The 18277-nt window shown below is 35.4% G+C and overlaps 1 protein-coding gene across 1 annotated transcript in view; it reads left to right on the top strand.

Moving 5' to 3' along the window:
- The window catches only part of NEGR1 (neuronal growth regulator 1), an 856411-nt gene that overhangs the window by 555524 nt on the left and 282610 nt on the right, over positions 1-18277 (top strand). The window contains exon 4 of the mRNA XM_012930450.2: positions 9005-9136. Coding sequence (XP_012785904.2) covers positions 9005-9136 — 132 coding nt within the window. The remainder of the gene's footprint in view (positions 1-9004; positions 9137-18277) is intronic.

Here is an 18277-nt window from a genome sequence, read left to right as displayed (position 1 = left end):
TTCTCTCTCTGTAAAATCTTTCAAATAAAAATAAATAAATCTCTAAAAAGTATGAGTGGCTTAAGTTAACAACCTTGATCAGATTGAGAAAAAATGTACAGACACTCAAAAGAGATATGGTACACCATTAGGATCTGATTGGGTACTGGGCAACACAAGACAGAGAAAGGCCATATTCATGACTGGGGTTCACAAAACCAAAATAATACTAGCAGCAAAACAATCCCTATTTTAAAATGAGAAAAAAAATGCTGAGAGATGTGTGACACATAGCACTGAGTTACAAGCAGAGGGGAAATATAAACAGTATTTTCTGATGCCCAGTTGAAACTTTTACAACTGGAACTATTGCCATTTGGAGAAGATAGTTTTATTAGTCAAAAGTATACATAGATAAGTGCATTCAGATAAGTTATAACACTTACAAATAGAACATAATGGAGGTTTCACAAGGTGCAGACCAGTAACATATGGCTCCATTCACAGAGACAGTAAATATTACATTGCTGATAATGGATTCAACCTGGTCAGAACAGAACCTAGCTGCAAACAAACCCATAAACAGTAACAGGCAGTTCCTTGGAAGCACTTTTTTCTTTGTAATTCATCCCTTTTGGGCAATGTGTGTGTGCCTGCTGGGACAGAAGGAAGGATTCTTCTTAATACTGTGTAGTGTGCTAGCTCACTTTTCTCTTTTTGTAATTTAAATTTTGAAGAGAAAAACAATGACTACACTTGTCACTGGAAATTGAACTGCTTATTTTCCAGAGAAAATGAGTCTCAGATCACTAAATGGGGTAGAAGATTGTAGGCAGGCCATAAAATAGTCACAAAAATACAAAACGTGTAATGGCAGTCACACATTTCTCTGAGTGCTGCTTTAAGTGAGTATGATCTTTATCTGCCATAATAGACATCTGTGTTGCTTCTTCCACATTAAAGTATCAAACTGCTCTTCTGGCTTTGTAGATTTTGGCTCATGAAATCAAATTACAATTTGAAAGCTGACAATACAATTCTTAACTGTTAAAAACAAATTCTATCAGTGTTAGACTGTATTTTATAATTTCAGTTGTATACTTAGCCAGAGATGATATTTAAATCCATTGAAATTTTACATAAGATTTTATGTTTCTCATATGACACTTATAAGGTAGGTATTATTATTTTGTTTATATGAGAAAATGAATCATAAGAGAAACTAGAAATATCACCCCAGATTACATAAAGCCCTGTATGTCTACTCTTAAACTGACATTTATAATTCTTCTTTCTCAACTTTATTTTATAAAATATTTTCTCTTTTTGAAAAGGACATTAATAAAAATCATTTTAGTTAAATCATCAACTATGTCAATTTATTCAATATGCTAACTAGTTTTAAAAGCCTCATTTTAAAGGCATCATTTTTTGCTTAAAGTATATTTGGTTATCTCAAAATGTTATTGTAATTATTATAGCATTCCTGTTAGACGTGTTGACTCTTTGCTTTCTATAACTTCAGTAAATAATTTTGCTTGTAAACAGTAATATCTAAAAGCTCCATGATAATATCTGATCAAAAATAATCAAATATAATTATATAATTATAGTTTTAATGCAATTTTGCACCATTACAAGTAAGCAGCTGTTTTCCAAATACCTTGCTTTGTTTTCTGGTTTATGATGTTTTCTATATCCACATATTACTTAATGATCCCCATAATATCATTGGATATAGAAATATCAAAAGTGCACTTTTTCTTTTATCTTGGATTCAAATTCCTAATAGGCTAGAATGAGAAGAAACAATCAGTTTGTATGTTCATAGGTTATGATATTAAAGGGTTTAGGATGGTACAAGCAGAGCCTGTCTTGGTACTAACAATGCTCAGATAATTTCCCCCATGGGTCCTCCGTAAGTGGATGCATTGATCATAGCAGACAAGGACTTCAATAGCTTTCTGATAAAAAAAAAGATAAAAGGAGGTTTCATATGGTCTTTCCTCTAACATCCCTCAGTGAAGACTGGTATGATGGTACCAATATACATTTGATAAAAATAATTTTATGCCAAGTGAGGCAGCCAAATGGAGTGTATTTCTAATATGCTCTCTTATTTTGAAAGCAATAATTAAAATAGCTACAAAAATGAATGGATTTCCTTCACACAAAACTTTATAAACATTATTTGTCTTCATAAAGTTACAACACAAATTAAAAATTAGGTCAAAACTGTGTTGGCAGATTAGAGCATGGAATACAGCATGTACCCCTCGTATGGAGCTCTGAGCCATGAAGGCAAATCAATAGGATATCAGCATTATCCTTTGGCTGAATCCCACCAAAACAACACAAGCAAGAACCACAAGCACACAGAAAAATGAGCTGTACATAAAAACCATGAGCTTTATTACACTTAGAAGATTCCTACGAACTTCCGTCAAAACTTAGAATCTAAAACTAAAAGGATTGGAAGAGGGGGATTTTGATGTGAGTTCTTAGGAAGCTGTGGTTTGTACTCCATGTCTTCATTAACATGTAATTGTAAAACGTTTTACTTTGGGCCTGTTTCGTGATTTTAGTGTATGTACATTAATTCATCAGTAAGCTTTGTCTTCCAATCTAAAGAAACTCCATAGTGCATCATTCGTTTTTTTTCAAGATTTATTCATTTTTATTGGAAATGCAAATATACAGAAAGAAGGAGAGACAGAGACAAAGATATTGTGTTCAATGATTCATTCCCCAAGTGGCAGCAATGGCCAGAGCTGGACAGATCAGAAGCCAGGAACCAGAAGCTTCTTCCAGGTCCTCCATGTAGGTGCAGGGTCCCAAGGCTTTGGCCCATCTTCCTGCTTTCCCAGGCCACAAGCAGGGAACTGGATGAGAAGTGTGACCGCTGGGACACGAATAGGACCCATATAGGATTCCAGCTCATGCAACATGAGAACTTTAGGCTAGGCTACTACACTGGGTCCCTGTAGTGCATCATTCTACAGCTTGTGAGAAATGCATGGTCATAAATCCACACCACTGTGGTCAAGACACAGGACAGTTTGATCATTCTGAGACATTCTTCATGTATTTTCTTCTGTAATCAGCCTGTCTCCATTTCCTTAATCCTGGAAAAACTGATCTAGTCCTAACTCAACTGTTGTGCCATTACCTTAAAGATATAAATTAAATCAAAGGGCTGCATGTTCCTTTCAGCCTAATTGCCTTCATTTAAATAAAAGGATTTGGAGTCATAAATGTTGTATATTTGTAAACAATTAAATCAGTAATTTGTATTTGCTATAAATTGCATTTATTGGTAAATGTATGTGCAACTTGCTTGCTCATGCATTGGTTGAAGTGCATTTGGATTGTTGCCAGCTTTTAGCAGTTTTCACAAAAGCTAGTATAATGTACACACAGGTGTTTTTTAAGTAGTAAGTTTTTATTTGTCTAGGGCTGAGATCACAAGGACACATAATATATGCATGTTTAATTTTGTGAAAAGTGACAAACCATTTTCCAAAGTGACTCACATTTCCCATTGCCATACATAAGGCAGGAGGATTTTTATTTCTTTCTCTGTTTCTCAGGAGCACTGAAATTATAATTTTGTACTTGATCATTCAAAGGATTTTTCTGGTAACTGATGATTACCATGTTTTTATGCACTCACTTAAGTATTTTTTTAATAAAATAATCAGTCATACTTATTGCCTATTTCTCAATTTGGCTGTTTTTACTGAGTTAAGGGAGTTATTTCTATAGCCTGATTATAAATCTTTTGCGTGTTGTGTGATTCACAGATTTTCTACACAAATGTGGTTTAAAGGTTTATTGATCTAAGGTCTTCGAATTTTGTTTAAAATTTTGAAGAAATTCAATTTTCAGGTTCTTATTATTGCTTGTTATTTAGGCATCAGTATAAAAATGTTTACCCCAAACCAAATTTGCACATATTTTCTCCATTGTTTAATATAGTTAGATCAGTGAAACATGTTGAAAAAGTATAAGTGTAAGAAATTATATGGATCAAAATTGACTCAGCCTTGATTCTCAGCTGGAGAAGCATGCACCATATATGTGTGTGTGTGTTTGTGTATAGGGAAACACTTATTCCTTTAAATATTTTTTTTTCTTCAAGCACCACAAAATCTAATGAAAACTTAAGTGGAATCATGGCCACCAAAAAAAAAAAAAAAAAGTCCATGCCCTAATTCTGGGGAGCTATGAATTATTATATAATGAAAAGGATCTTGTTGGTGTGAATAAAGATAAGGGCTATCGATGTAAAGGATATTTGGATTAAGTGTGAGGGCTCAATTTAATTGTATATAACTTGAAGGAGAAATTGAAAGAGTGGGCTGCAGAAGAGAGACTGGATGAGAAGCAAAGAGATCCAAAGTGGAAGAAAACTTGAATCAACATTTGCTGGTTAGAAGATGGAGACTATACCATAGGAGCTAAGGGAACTGCCATGACCTCTAGCAGCTAGCAGTGGTCATCAACTGACAACTTGTAAGGGAGTAAGAATCTCAGTAATGTAAGAACAAAGAAATACATTCTCTTAACAGCCTGAATAAATAAGTAAACAAGTCTCCAAGTAGGAATCCTGCACATCTGACATTCTGATATTAATTCAATGAATGAAATGGTGTAAGTAGTTGGATTGTGCCACTGTAACTAATTGTGTTGAGGTTAACAACTCCAAAGAGCACAAATGCGTACTTCTGTAAATCAGAAAATGATGAGTCTCATCAGACTTAAAATATTGTGTTAGGTTGTATTTCTACTTGGAGGCTCTGGATTTCTGACCCAAACTCCATTGTAACACATTGTAATGCATTGTAAAACAGTAAGGTTTCATTAAACTAGTAAGTTTGTAGCATTTTGTTACAGCAGCCATAGAAAACGCAAGAACTAAGAGCATCTTTGAAAGACTAAGTCAGTATCTATATAACACTATATAGGCCTAAAAGTAAAAATTATGCAGACATGTGCTAATTTAGTTCTCACAATGAGAAAAGCATTTTTATTACCACCAGTTAGAACTGAGGGAACTAATAGAGTATTCCAATCATATAGAGATCACACAAAAGGTGTTGAAGGTACTTTTGATTTCCCAATTTTCTGAGTTCTTCAGCAGGACATTTAACCCCTATAATCTTTATAATTTTATTCTTTATGATGAAGTGTAGCTAATAAGTTTGTTTAAAATTAGCTAAAGAATTAATTTAAGAAGAGGAGTCAGCATGGTGTATTATACACAGCAAAGACAGAATAAGGAGATTGTTTCATTTATGATAACATTATTAATTATTTGATAAGATAGTTAACCCACTTTTAAAAATAAAATTTTTTTTCTGAACTTCCTTGTATTTTTAATATTAGTAGCAAGTATAGAACTGATATTAGAGATGCAATAAGATAAAGCCTTGTATCACAGCACTTATGACAGTTTAATTCTTTAATATTCTAATTATTAATGAGTAATTAGAAGAATGAACACACACATATATACATATATATGTACTACATATAATTATTGAATGTGTTTTGTTCCAGTTTGCTTCAGTATTTTGATTTTTCTCAGTATGTAATGTGGAAGTATTAGATTAGTCAATGAGTAAATAGAAGAAGTTTCCTTTAAGGAGATACTCTTCAGAGATCTGAGGGATGAAAGGACATTGGTGGATTAAATGGAAGTGTTGTAGATAGAAGAGAAGTCAAATGTGTAAGAAGAAAGTAGGCTATGGAACATTAGATCAGCCTATGATTCTCATGAGAAACCAGATGCTGAAATGCATATTTGAAGACTGGCATTGAATATATGAATACTCAAGGATGAATAGATATTCATATATATAAATGTATATATACACGTACATATATGTGTATCATCACTATTATTAAATTATCATTGGGAAATGAGCCGCAGATAGACAGACTCTAACATGAAATCCACCTTAGGCTCACCTGTAGATGTACAAGGCAGAATGCTTACTGGGATCACAGAATTGGAATGAGAACTAAATTGTTCAATGCTATTAATAACTCTTGAATGATCTTCTTTATTGTTCTTATTAAATATCATGCTAAGAATGAAGAAACCAGTTCTTAAATATAGTAACCTCTCAGCATGAAAACCGTACTCATCTAAACAAACCTTTGTGGCATGCCTGAACTTGTGTATTGTCGGTATAGCTAATACATTGTTTAAAAATCTCATGATGTGTTACACAGTTCAGTAAGCATTTTACTTGCATTAACTCACTCCTAACAACCATATGATACAAATTCTGTTATTTCTCTAACTCATTATAAATGAATCACAAAGCTAATAAATGGCAGAGCTGGAGTCTGAGCCCAGATAATTCAATTCCATGCATACAAGACATGGTATGAAATACACCAGTGGATGACAAGTGGGAAATAGTTAAACTCATAAATGTGAATGAACCACTCAGAATGTGTTTTACAAATTAAATCATAGGGATTTAATTTTCCATTTTTAGTTCCTGTTTGATGGTGATGATAATTGTTATGTAACAAAATACTAGTGACATTTCTTGAATTCTCTACATCTTGAGAAAATACTATACTTGGGAGGCAACATGTGAATAGGAAATTGATGTTTGGTTATAGGTCATGCTTACATATTCCCCACACAAACCAGATTGCATTTAGTTATTTTTTTCATTTGCTATTGTCTTTTTTTCCAGATTAATTTATTTTTATTGAAAAGTCAAATTTACAGAGACAAAGATAAAGATTTTCCACAAGTGGTCATAATGGCTGGAGCTGAGAGTATCCTAAGGCCAGGAGCCAGGAGCTTCTTCCAGGTCTCCTACACAAATGCAGGGTCCCAAGGCTTAGGGTCATCTTTAGTGCTTTCCCAGGCCACAAGCAGGGAGCTGGAGGGGAAATGGAGTAGTGGGTACATGAACTGCAGTCCATATGGGATTCGAAACAATGCCAGCTGAGAACTTCAGCCACTAGGCTATTGTGCCAAGTCCCATTTGCTATCATCTTAAAAAGGAATTGTAAGTGTAGAGTCTATTGTCCAGGTAGCTAGTCTACTCCAACTAGTATCTAGCAAAAGCAGTTCTAAGTTCAAATTTGAAATTCAAGTTGAATAAGATTAGAATGAGAACAGAGCAAGGGTGAGTTGAAGATGGATACAGGATTATGTGTAAAAACAATAGGATGCATATAGCCTGTGTTTTGGGAGAACTAACCCATGGAACATGAAAGTAACAACTGATTTAAAGTATCATGCACTCAGTGGGGGGAAACAAGGTGCTGAATACTCAGTCTTTGTTTCTCCTAAAAGTTTTTATACTAATATGATATTGTTGATAATATTGGATACCTAAAACCACCCAGCAGCTAACTTCCATCTCAGAAGTTTTGTCTCTATTTGTAATTTGAAATCAGCCATGTAGATTGGGAAATGGTATAATTGTATGTATTGTAGACACTCAAGCTTCTGTTACCTAAGTTGTGCCTACTTTGAATGGAAACTATGCAACAGTCAATAGAGGCCTAGAAAAGGGAGTCCTCACAGGGCAAACATTTCATTGACACAGATTTTAGGTGTGGAGAGCTATGGCCGAATTTTATTTTGTTTGAATCATTAAAATTAATTGTTCTTACTGGTTTTCTAACAAATTGAAGCCAAAGTTTACACTGAGTTTTGAAACCATACCACTAATGAAAATGTGGCTCCATTGCTCAGTGTTTTGTTTTATGTTTTGAAGTGTGCTTTTCTTCATTTTTAAAGAAAAATGTTTTTTATTGGAAAGAAAGATAGATATACAGAGAGGAATGGAGACAGAGAGAAAAATCTTCCATCCAATGATTCACTCTCTAAGTGGCCACAAAGGCTGGAGCTGAGCAAATCAAAAGCCAGGATCCAGGAGTTTCTTCCAGGTCTCCCATGCGGGCACAGGTTCCCAGGGTTTTGGCCCATCCTCAACTGCATTCCCAGGGCACAAGTAGGGAGCCTGAGGGGAAGCATGGCTGCCAAGATTAGAACTTGCACCCACATGGGATTCTGGTGTGTGCAAGGAGAGGACTTTAACCACTAGGCTATTGCACTGGGCTCTGAAATGTGATTTTCCAAGGTGATGCAAAGAGATAGCAGTGTCTCCCATCTTGAAAGTGACATGGGCTCATTCTTTTTCCATTCTTCTGAAAATCAGGTTCCTTTGTTCAACAATTGGTTTCAACAGAAATGAATATTCTATTGTTGAAATAAGGAATCTTTTTTAAAAACATTATTCATATTGGGAAAGTGATTTATTTGTGATAATGTATTGTGTTTTAAATCTACAGCTTTTTCTAGTCATATAGAATCTATCTGTGTTATATTGAAATTTTAAAATTTAGTTTATTTGACAACTTTATTCTTAATGTTATAGCCATCAGTGGTTTTTCTGAGATTTATTGAGGAGTTTATATACAGTGTGTACAGTGTACCAGGCTTAGCAACAGCAATATCTTTAGAGAGGAAAATAGACAGTGGTTTCATATATCTAAATAGCTTTATCAAACCATCTGGCCCAAAACATTAAGCACAGGTGGAAAAATTCCCCAAAAGAAAAGTAACATTTAATTAGGTGAAGTGTCAAGTTACAAGCTCACACTGTATAAGTCAATATGTACCAACCCATATTAGTGAATTTCATCTACACTGCTAGGAGGTTGTTGAACTCAATTACAGAAATGTGCAGAGTTCCATTTGATGTGTGAGGAGGTTAGGAGACCACAATCAATTAAAAAGAACACATGTATATCCTGTTCTGGGGAAACGGTTGTGATAGTGTCCCTTGTTCTGCTGCTGCTTTTTTCTCTGAGTTTCCCTCTGAACATAAGAGAACAAAAGGTTGAATAATTCCCCAGCTTCATTTGGAATTGTTTTGTCAGCAGTATGTAGTGGGAAGTCATGAGATTGTTGTTTTACTTGAATGATGCCTCAGGCAGCTAGAATTAAACATGGTTTTTCTTTTTTTTTTTTTTTTTTCAGCAAAGCCATTTGAAAACGGACAATATTTGGACATTTATGGAATCACCCGGGACCAGGCTGGGGAATATGAATGCAGTGCAGAAAATGATGTGTCATTCCCAGATGTGAAAAAAGTGAAAGTTGTCGTAAACTGTAAGTCTCATTACCTCATATCAAGGGAACTTCTGAGAAAAGATAAAACACCTTGAAAAAATACTATCAAATGTGTGTTGCTGTTTCTAAAGAGGTGATGTTTTGTTAAAGGTCACTAGGTGACTGTGAGAATGTGTGTTAAGAGTGGTGATCTAACAAGGCAGGGCAGGCTCAATCAGCCTACAGGCCGCATAAGGGGTATGAAGTCACTTGGTCTGTCTTACAGAGGCAACCGCACGCAGGACTCAAAATTTAATAAATCTGAATCAGATTAAATTTTAAGTTGGTAATTTTGGTTGCTCACAAATGATGTTATAAATATCTAAGTGGACCTTGGTGGAAAAAAAATACTCCAGATTTGGCATTATTTGTTCCAAGGAATCTCTCAATTCAGTTTGATACACAGGTTAAATGTTAATATGTTTCTGATACAATCTCAGTCCCCAAAATTCTGAATGGTGCTATCTTATTTATAAAGCTATGTAAAGGAATTTTCTTTTCTGTATGGATCTTACCCTGATTTCACTGTAACTTAATTTAAATGTTGTATTAGCTTTTTATAACTGCAGTGGAAATATTAGGACTAGCTAAAAAGAAACAGGATGACTTTGGTTGTGGTTTTGGAGGTATGGAATCAGGCAGCCCCACTGGTTTGGCTTCTGGTGGTAGTTTTTCAGTGGCAGAATCGTGCAGTATCAGAGAATCACAAGGTAAAAGGGAACGTAGATAGAGACCCAGAAGAAGCAACTTGTTCCTGGCGTCCTGGCATCAGATCAGCTCAGCTCCGGCCATTGCGACCACTTGTGGAGTGAATCAGGAAACAGAAGATCTTACTCTCTGTCTCTCCTCCTCTCTGTATATCTGACTTTCCAATTAAAATAAATAAATCTTGTAAAAAAATTTGTATTTATTTGAAAGACAAAATTACTCTGAGAGACAGAACTCTTCCACTCACTGGTTCACTCCTCAAATGACTGAAAAAGCTGTGACTGGCTCAGGCCAGAACCAGGAGTTGGGAACTCAGGGTTGCTTCTAAATCACTCATATTAGCGCTGGGAACCAAGTAATTGATCCATCTTCTGCTGCTTTCACAGGCATATTGACAGGGAGCTGCATCAGATATGGAGCAGCCAGAAATCAAACCATCACTCAGATAGAATGAGGGCTTGGCTGATGGTAGCTTACCTCAATGTGCCACAACATAGGATGTAAAAGCCATTTAATTTTTAAGCTGATGATTTTGTATGACCCATGAGGAATGCTGTATCCAAACTACCCTTGCAAAAAAAAAAAACAAAAAAAAAAAAACAAAAAACAGGAGAAACAAAGAAAAAAGAAGCTCTATGCATGAAAGGATCTGGATAGACAAAAGAATCCATTCATTTTTTTAAAAAAAGAAAGAAATTGGAGAAACAACATCAACAAATATGAAGAGCCGTCAACAGTTTCATTTTTCACAGAAGTTGTAGAGGACTGACCAAGAGATTATTCCCCCAGCAGTGGCAGCAGCAGCACCATATAGCCTTTTGTCATGTTAGTGCCCCAGCTACTGCAGGGATGTGTAATGAGGGCTGGGTGACAGGGAGTTTTGCTAGAGCTGAAGCAGTCTGGGCTTAAAAATGAGGGTTGCCTGTGATGGAAGCAAACAAACCTGCCCTTTGCACAGAAGAAATGATCTTAATTATACTGAACTTGTAGAGAAATGTCGCCTTTACTCTAAGAATGTAAAAATATAATAGTAAAAAAGAAGCTGTCAGTGCCTCTCTTCATAAGATGTGCAGAAAGACAGCGAGCCCGTGAAGAATTGTCTCTGTAGCACAGCACAGGTGCAGCTGAAGTTGAAGCAGAACCTAGAGACAGCCCATCAGCTGAGTAAGATGCTGACATGGGTTTTTTAAGGTATTACTCACTTTAGGATATGTGGGAAAGAAGGTTTTCCCAATCACTTTAACTTACATGTAAGAAAAATGAAAAATAAAAGTTAGGGTGGTCCTTCTAAGTTAAACATAGGGGCCATGTTGCTGTATGGCAGGTAATGTCCCCAACTGTGACCTTGAGTTCAGTGTGAGCACTGATTAGAGTCCTAGGTGATAGAATTCAGGTCTAGCTCCTTGATGGTGTGCCTGGGAAGGGAGTAGATGACACAAGAACCTGGGTACCTTCCACCTCTGTTAGAACCCTGGATGAAGTTCTTGACTCCTGACTTCAGCCAGGACCCAGCTCTGGCACTCATGGCCAAAGTGGAAGTAGACCACCAGATGAAAGATTATCCCTTGCTTCCTTTCCTTTCCTTTCCTTTCCTTTCCTTTCCTTTCCTTTCCTTTCCTTTCCTTTCCTTTCCTTTTCTTTTCTGCCCTCTCTCTGTTATTCTGACTGCCAAATAAATGAAAACAGATCTATATAAAATAAATCATGACCTAGCTTATCTTTTTAAAAACTGATTTTACATAGATAATGTAGCATCATAAATGGACATACTATCGTAAATGGACATGCAGTCTACTATTGCAGATATATTAACTTGTCCTGTGTTAAAAAACAAATGGGTTCACGAGGACATCTAAGTGATTTTAAATTGGCAATTATGCCTTCTGTCCCTCCCTGAATCATAACTTTGAGAGTGTCCAAAGGTTTTTAAATGTTCCCTAAAAATATGCTTAATACTGATCATATTTAACACTCTTTGAGTTTAAAACTGATATCACAAATATACAGTTGTTGTTTAGAGTGCATACATGTGTGAATATTTGGAGGGATCATGTTTCTGGTTGTGTTACTTGCAAAGAATTAATTTTGTAAAAGTGTCCCTTTAAAATATATATTCTCATAGATGAACTGTATAATGGAGGCTAGCACACTGGGAAGTGAAGTTATATTACAACTTGCATCTCTACTCCCAAATAAAAGAAGGACTCCCAATGAAACTGTTTTGCATGCCTTGACAATTTGATAATGGATTTTCTCCCATTGCCTATACCTACAATGTGACAATACACTTAAATAGTAGAATATTGGATTTGTGATTATTGCTGAAGGACTACATTATTGCAATAGTGTGGGCAAAATGATGGAGGAGGAGAATGGGAGGGACAAATGGAAAAGGGAATCCCTAAGCCTACAAAACCATATCATGGGAAATAAAAATAAGCAAAGAAAACATGAATGAAAAACAGTTTTGGAGCTTGGTCTGGTTATGCAAAACCAAAGTCTAATGTTGAGCATTTCCTGTGGATTTTTTTGACTTGATGTCCCAAAGGAAACTAGTCAAGTCATACTGAACAAGCATTTGTTCACAAAAGTCCAAAACTGAGTTCAGTGGTCAACATTGCCAGCACGGCACAGCACAGTCCCTGAATCTGGAGATTACCTGAAAACAAGATTCTAACAGGTTCAAGGCAGCCCTTCCTCCCAGTGTGATTAAGCCCTAATTTTGAACATGACATTGCCTTAGCTTTGTCAATTACAGCTTGAGGAGAGATCTTGCCATCTTGCATAAATGGAGCCTGAGATGAGATGTAATGCATTTTTACAAACTCTAATAGATCTAATAATATGGTGAATCAATTTAAGAAAAAAAAAACAAAAGGAAATAAATTTAAGTTTCCTATAAGCTACAAAAGTATGTGTCCTTGTCTTTCTAATACATCCCCAGATTCAGTATTTACTGAAAACTCACACATGAAATTCATATAAGGGGACTCCAAAACCTTGTCAAAATATTGACTGAAAAGATAAGGTATTGACTGACATAAAAAATGTGAAGTTTATGAATAGTTCTATCATTGTAAGTATACATTTCTTTAAACATTTGAAGGACTTAATATCACGAGAGTATTCATCAGATAGTTTATTCTTACACTGTTTGAATGTAAAATTTCTATCCTGTTTAATTTAATAGCAATCTTGGGATATGGTTGATATAATAGACTTGCGTAATTCAAGGTGGTTGGTTGATTGAATATATGATTCCATTTTAATATATTGATAGAATGTTTTCCTATAGATAGAGGATTGTAGGCATTTTAGATTGTTAATGGTTATTTCCTGGCAGAGAGACTGTAAGTGATTATGTTCTTTATTTATGTTATTTTTGGTGTATTTATTCATCTATTGTCAAATTGAAAACCAAATTAAAATAATAAAGAAAAATAATCTAAATTATCATAACCAGATTTTGAGAGATTAACATACACTTGAAAGAAAGAGAGGGAGAGAAAATTTGCAGCTGTTGATTAAGAAGCAAAAGACAGCCAATAGACATGGAATTTAACAGATCTCTATGCTATTTGCATTTGTTTACATCCTTAAAAGCAGCCTACTATACCGGGTCCATATTTAATATAGTTCAATACAATATAGAACAAAATAATTCCAGATTCTTATTGATCACCAACCAATTCATATAAGGTTCACTGTACTTTGTATCAGAAATGATTCTGTGTACAATTTTTAGTAAAATAACTTCAGTAATTTACTCTATGTTCAAAAAATAGTAGAAGCATTTTTAGGTGTACTGTGAACTAAGATTTTATCCAATAAATCACAAGCACATATTTGTGCCTTGTTTGATCTTTGCTACATGTTCATGCATGCAAATGTACACTTTATCCTCCACTATAACTTGCTCCAAACATGTGGAAAAGAATGCTCTAATTAATATAGCCTAGTACAACTGTATTACAGCCTCAAATGAAAGGCCGCCAGGGAAAAAGAAGAGAATGAGGAGGTTTCGAGGGAAATGACCAGTTTTTCAGGCTATTCAAATCCATTTCTTAAAAAGTTGAGCAATTTAGACAGATACATTAAATTCAAACTTGAAGAAATTTCAGATGACAAGTTGCCTTCACTTTGAATAAAGAGAGAACTCCAGCATTTAGGGTTTGAATAGGACAAGAATACTGTCGTGGGACCAGAACTGAGTGCTACTCAAATTCATATTCATCACCTAACCTTTTGTTTCAGATGAAATTTATGCAATTTATGCAATTAGCTTCACAGTTACTTTCTCGTCTTTTACATCTGCTTATAATTTAGGTTCCTCCATTGTATCTGCTGTTCCGTAATCTAAACATTTATTTGAAACAATTCATGGCATAATAAATGCATATACATCAGTTGTCTTCTAAAGGAAGGACTACTTTATATGCTTTCTCTATGATGATAAATCACCTCAGTATTTTTGTATTTATTAATCTATACTTTTTTTTATTTAGATACTGGTTTCTTACTACTATAGATTCAAGGTTCTAGGCCTGGGTCTATTAATCTTCAGCAAGCTTATTATTTATTATTATTTATAAACTTATTTTAGCTAAAAATGAACAAATTTACACATTGGAAATGCAGAATTGGAGCATAGTGGTGTTCTCATCCTATTCTCCTTTCTACTTGTGTCTCCCATTCAACTCCCTTCTTCTTCCTTTGTTTCTTTTTTTAACAGCAAAATTAACTTTGAGAAAAGGAAAAAGGCAAAAATACATTGTTAGAAAACATCAGATGGCTTTCAGTAAACTATCCTAAGCTACTAGTCAGAAAGAGAAAGACCAAATTTAGCCCTAGAACTCCATTGAAAAATTTATACTTTTATCTTGATGAAATTTGAATAACAAAACCAAATTTGGCAATCTTTTAAAAATAATTGTTTAATAATTGGAAAGAAAAGAGGGAGGGAGGAAGAAAAGGAAGAAAGAAGGAATTAAGGAAGGAAGGAGTGAAGATAGAAGGAAGGTAGAAGCAAGAGTATTTGCTTAGCTTCCTAAGACTCAGCGGTGTGTTTCAGTAGGCTGGACTAGTCCAGTGAGAGAAATAGGAAGAGTTGATGGATATTGCAGTGGAAGCCAAGAACAAGATGAGAGGAAATTTATAAAGTCACATATCCATACTTAGAACCAAAAAGAGTAACCTTGACATTATAGAACACTCTAAGGTATATCTGAATATTAGAAAAATGTATTAAACATTCTTTTCCATAGCTATGGAAAAGATTTCAAAGATTTCTGGTTTTTTTCATATTAAGGGCAAGACCTAAAAATAGTAACGCTGGGCAAATCATTCCAATTAAAAAAGATATAAGCAACTAAGAAAAACAGTTTTAAAGATTCCATGTGGTTGCTTGCTCTCCAGTTGTCCACTACATGGAGGTTGTACCTTGGCAGAGGCCAGGAGCCAGAATCCCATCCAGCTCTACCACGTTGGTAGCACCCACGTACTTGAGCCATCACCTGTTGTCTCCCAGGGTGCATGTTACTAGGAAATTGGATCAAAAGCAAAAGAAGGAGAACTCGAATTAGATACTTGGGTACAGAGTGCAAACAGTTCAGATGCTAACTGCCTGTCTGTGCGGCTTTTTGTGTGTTCTCACTCTTTGATTTCCTCTATTTCTTCCCACCATTGTAACTGAAGTAAAATAACTTTTAAAGGCATTCACATGATGGATCTAAAAAGCATTTTTCCTCATCACCTTGAAAATACCATAAATAGAATTTGAGTAATCATATTTTCAATGTGGTGACTTATTCACTCTATATTTGTCTATGAACAAATGCGCACAAATGCTGTTTTGAAAATTTAGCATTTAGCAATGAAATTTTAGATTAAGGGAAATACAGAACAGGTCAAATAACAAGGCAGATATCTCAATTCCAGTTTTAAATCACTTACTTTAATCATTTTGCATCTTTGGATAAAAAAATTAGATTTCCAATCCCAAATTCTTTTAATTTTTCCTTTTAAAAACAAAAATATAATTGTATGCTACGACTTATTTTGAGATCCTGGTAAGATTACCTGATACTATTTTTCTTTTCTTTTTTATTAAAAAGATTTATTTATTTTTATTGCAAAGTCAGATATACAGAGAGGAGGAGAGACAGAGAGGAAGATTTTCCGTCCAATGATTCACTCCCCAAGTGAGCCGCAATGGCTGGTGCTGCGCCGATTTGAAGCCAGGAACCTGGAACCTCCTCCAGGTCTCCCACTTGGGTGCAGGGTCCCAAAGCATTGGGCCGTCCTTGACTGCTTTCCCAGGCCACAAGCAGGGAGCTGGATGGGAAGTGGAGCTGCCGGGATTAGAAACGGCGTCCATATGGGATCCTGGGGCGTTCAAGGCGAGGACTTTAGCTGCTAGGCCACTGTGACGGGCCCGATACTATTTTCCCATTATTGCCTCTGTGGAGATACTCTATGGATCGAATTCTCAATAAGTAGGGAAAAAAATGGAAGTCATAATTTTCCTTCAATGTTAAATGATTCTATATGCTTTATCCTTCTAATTTGTGAATTCCTTGACAAATTATTAGGGGTAATAATCTAGTTTAATTCTCTCACACATTATTGGCAAGTTTGGCCACTTTTTTGTTCTTTAGTATTTAATCTGTATAAGTAAAAAGTAGATAAAAAATTTCAGATAATTTCAAACCAAAAATGCTGTTTAGGCAAGAGAGATTGAAAAAGAGTAACACAAATGGGATTTGAAATCAGATAAATCATGTCAGTCACTAAGTATATTAATTGGCCTCAAAAGGGCTGAGGTTCCTTAAGTATGAAAACTAAATTGGAGAAGGCAAGATGACCAAATAGAGTGAGGACATGTTGAAATGGACATAGAAGGATTAGCCAAGAACAAGAAGAGAGGATGAGTTCCTACGAAATAGGAGAAGGCAAGCCAATGGCAGAGCAAAATCTGGAGACTTGTGGACAGAAGGAAGCAGCAGAAACAGCAGAGCAGCATTGCCACAAACAGATATTTCAGCAGTAATCAAAGTTCCGCTGGTAGTCAGGGAGGAAGCGGAGATGAACAGGCAGTGAACAGGCAGTGAATTCAGCCATGGACAGAGAATTGCAGGTCCCTTTGATTTTTTTTTTAATCTGATCATAAGCAGAAGCAGAGCATGGGGCTCCTAAAAGAGTTCGGCAGGGTAGCAAGATACAAAATCAATGAACGTAAATCAATGGCCCTAGCATACACAATCGATCCCAAGGCTGAGAAAGAACTTGTAAGTGCAGTATTCATTAAAATAGAAAACAGAAACCTTGAATTTCTTGGAATAAACCTAAGAAAAGGCATGAAAACCCTCAATGACAAAAATTACAAAACATTTTAAAAAAGAAATAGGAGACATTAAAAGATGGAGAAATGTGCTATATTACTGGATCGGTAAAATCAATAGCATTAAAATGTCTGTATTATGGAAAGTGATATAGAAATTCGATGTGATCCCACCAAAAATCCCAACATTATTCTCATGATAAAAAAGTTATCTGGAAACACAGGAGACAGTGAATAACCACAGCTATCCTGAAGAATAAAAATAAGGCTGGAGGATTCTCAATTCCAGGCCTCAAGACATACTAGAGGGCGGTGGTACTCAAAACAGTCTGGTACTGGTACAGAAACAGAGAATAAGACCAGTGGAACAGAATTAAAAACCTCAGAAATGAGCAATATATATGTACAGTCACTGATTTTCATTAAAAGAACTGAAAATAATCCATAAGGAAAGTTTGGCCTCTTCCACAAATGCTGCTGGAGCAATTGGATCGTAGCCTTTAGAGATCAGAAGCAAACCTCCACATTTTACGTGATACAAAAATCAGTTCTAAATGAATGAAAGACCTAAATCTGCACACATACTCTTTAGAGGAAAGCACAAGAAGCACTCTCCAAGATATAGGAATCTGTAAAAACTTAGGAAAGTCACCAAAAGCACAGGCGATCAACGCCATAATAAACAAAGGGGACTGAATCAAACTAAGCAGCTTCTCTATAACAAAGGAAATGATGAACAAACTAAAAAAAGCCACCAGCAGAATCGAGATAATATTTTCACACTATACAATAGCTAAGGGACTAATATCCAGGATTCACAAAGAACTTCAGAAACTCAACAACAGCAAAACAAACAACCCCATTAAGAAATGTGTGAAGGAAATGAGCTGGCATTTTTCTAAAGAACAAATTCAAATGGGTAACAGAACATATGAAAAAATGTTTAGGCTACTTAGCTTTTAGGAAAGCACAAATAACCACATGTGAGAAAAAATGTACCCTATTACACTGTTGGTGGGAGTGTAGGCAGGTGTAGTCACCATGGAAGTCAGTATTAAGAGTGCTAAGGCAACTGAAAGTTGATCTACTGTATG

This window comes from Ochotona princeps, chromosome 2 (assembly GCF_030435755.1).
Source record: "Ochotona princeps isolate mOchPri1 chromosome 2, mOchPri1.hap1, whole genome shotgun sequence".
NCBI lineage: Eukaryota > Metazoa > Chordata > Mammalia > Lagomorpha > Ochotonidae > Ochotona > Ochotona princeps.
This window is presented reverse-complemented; position numbering and strand designations above follow the sequence as displayed.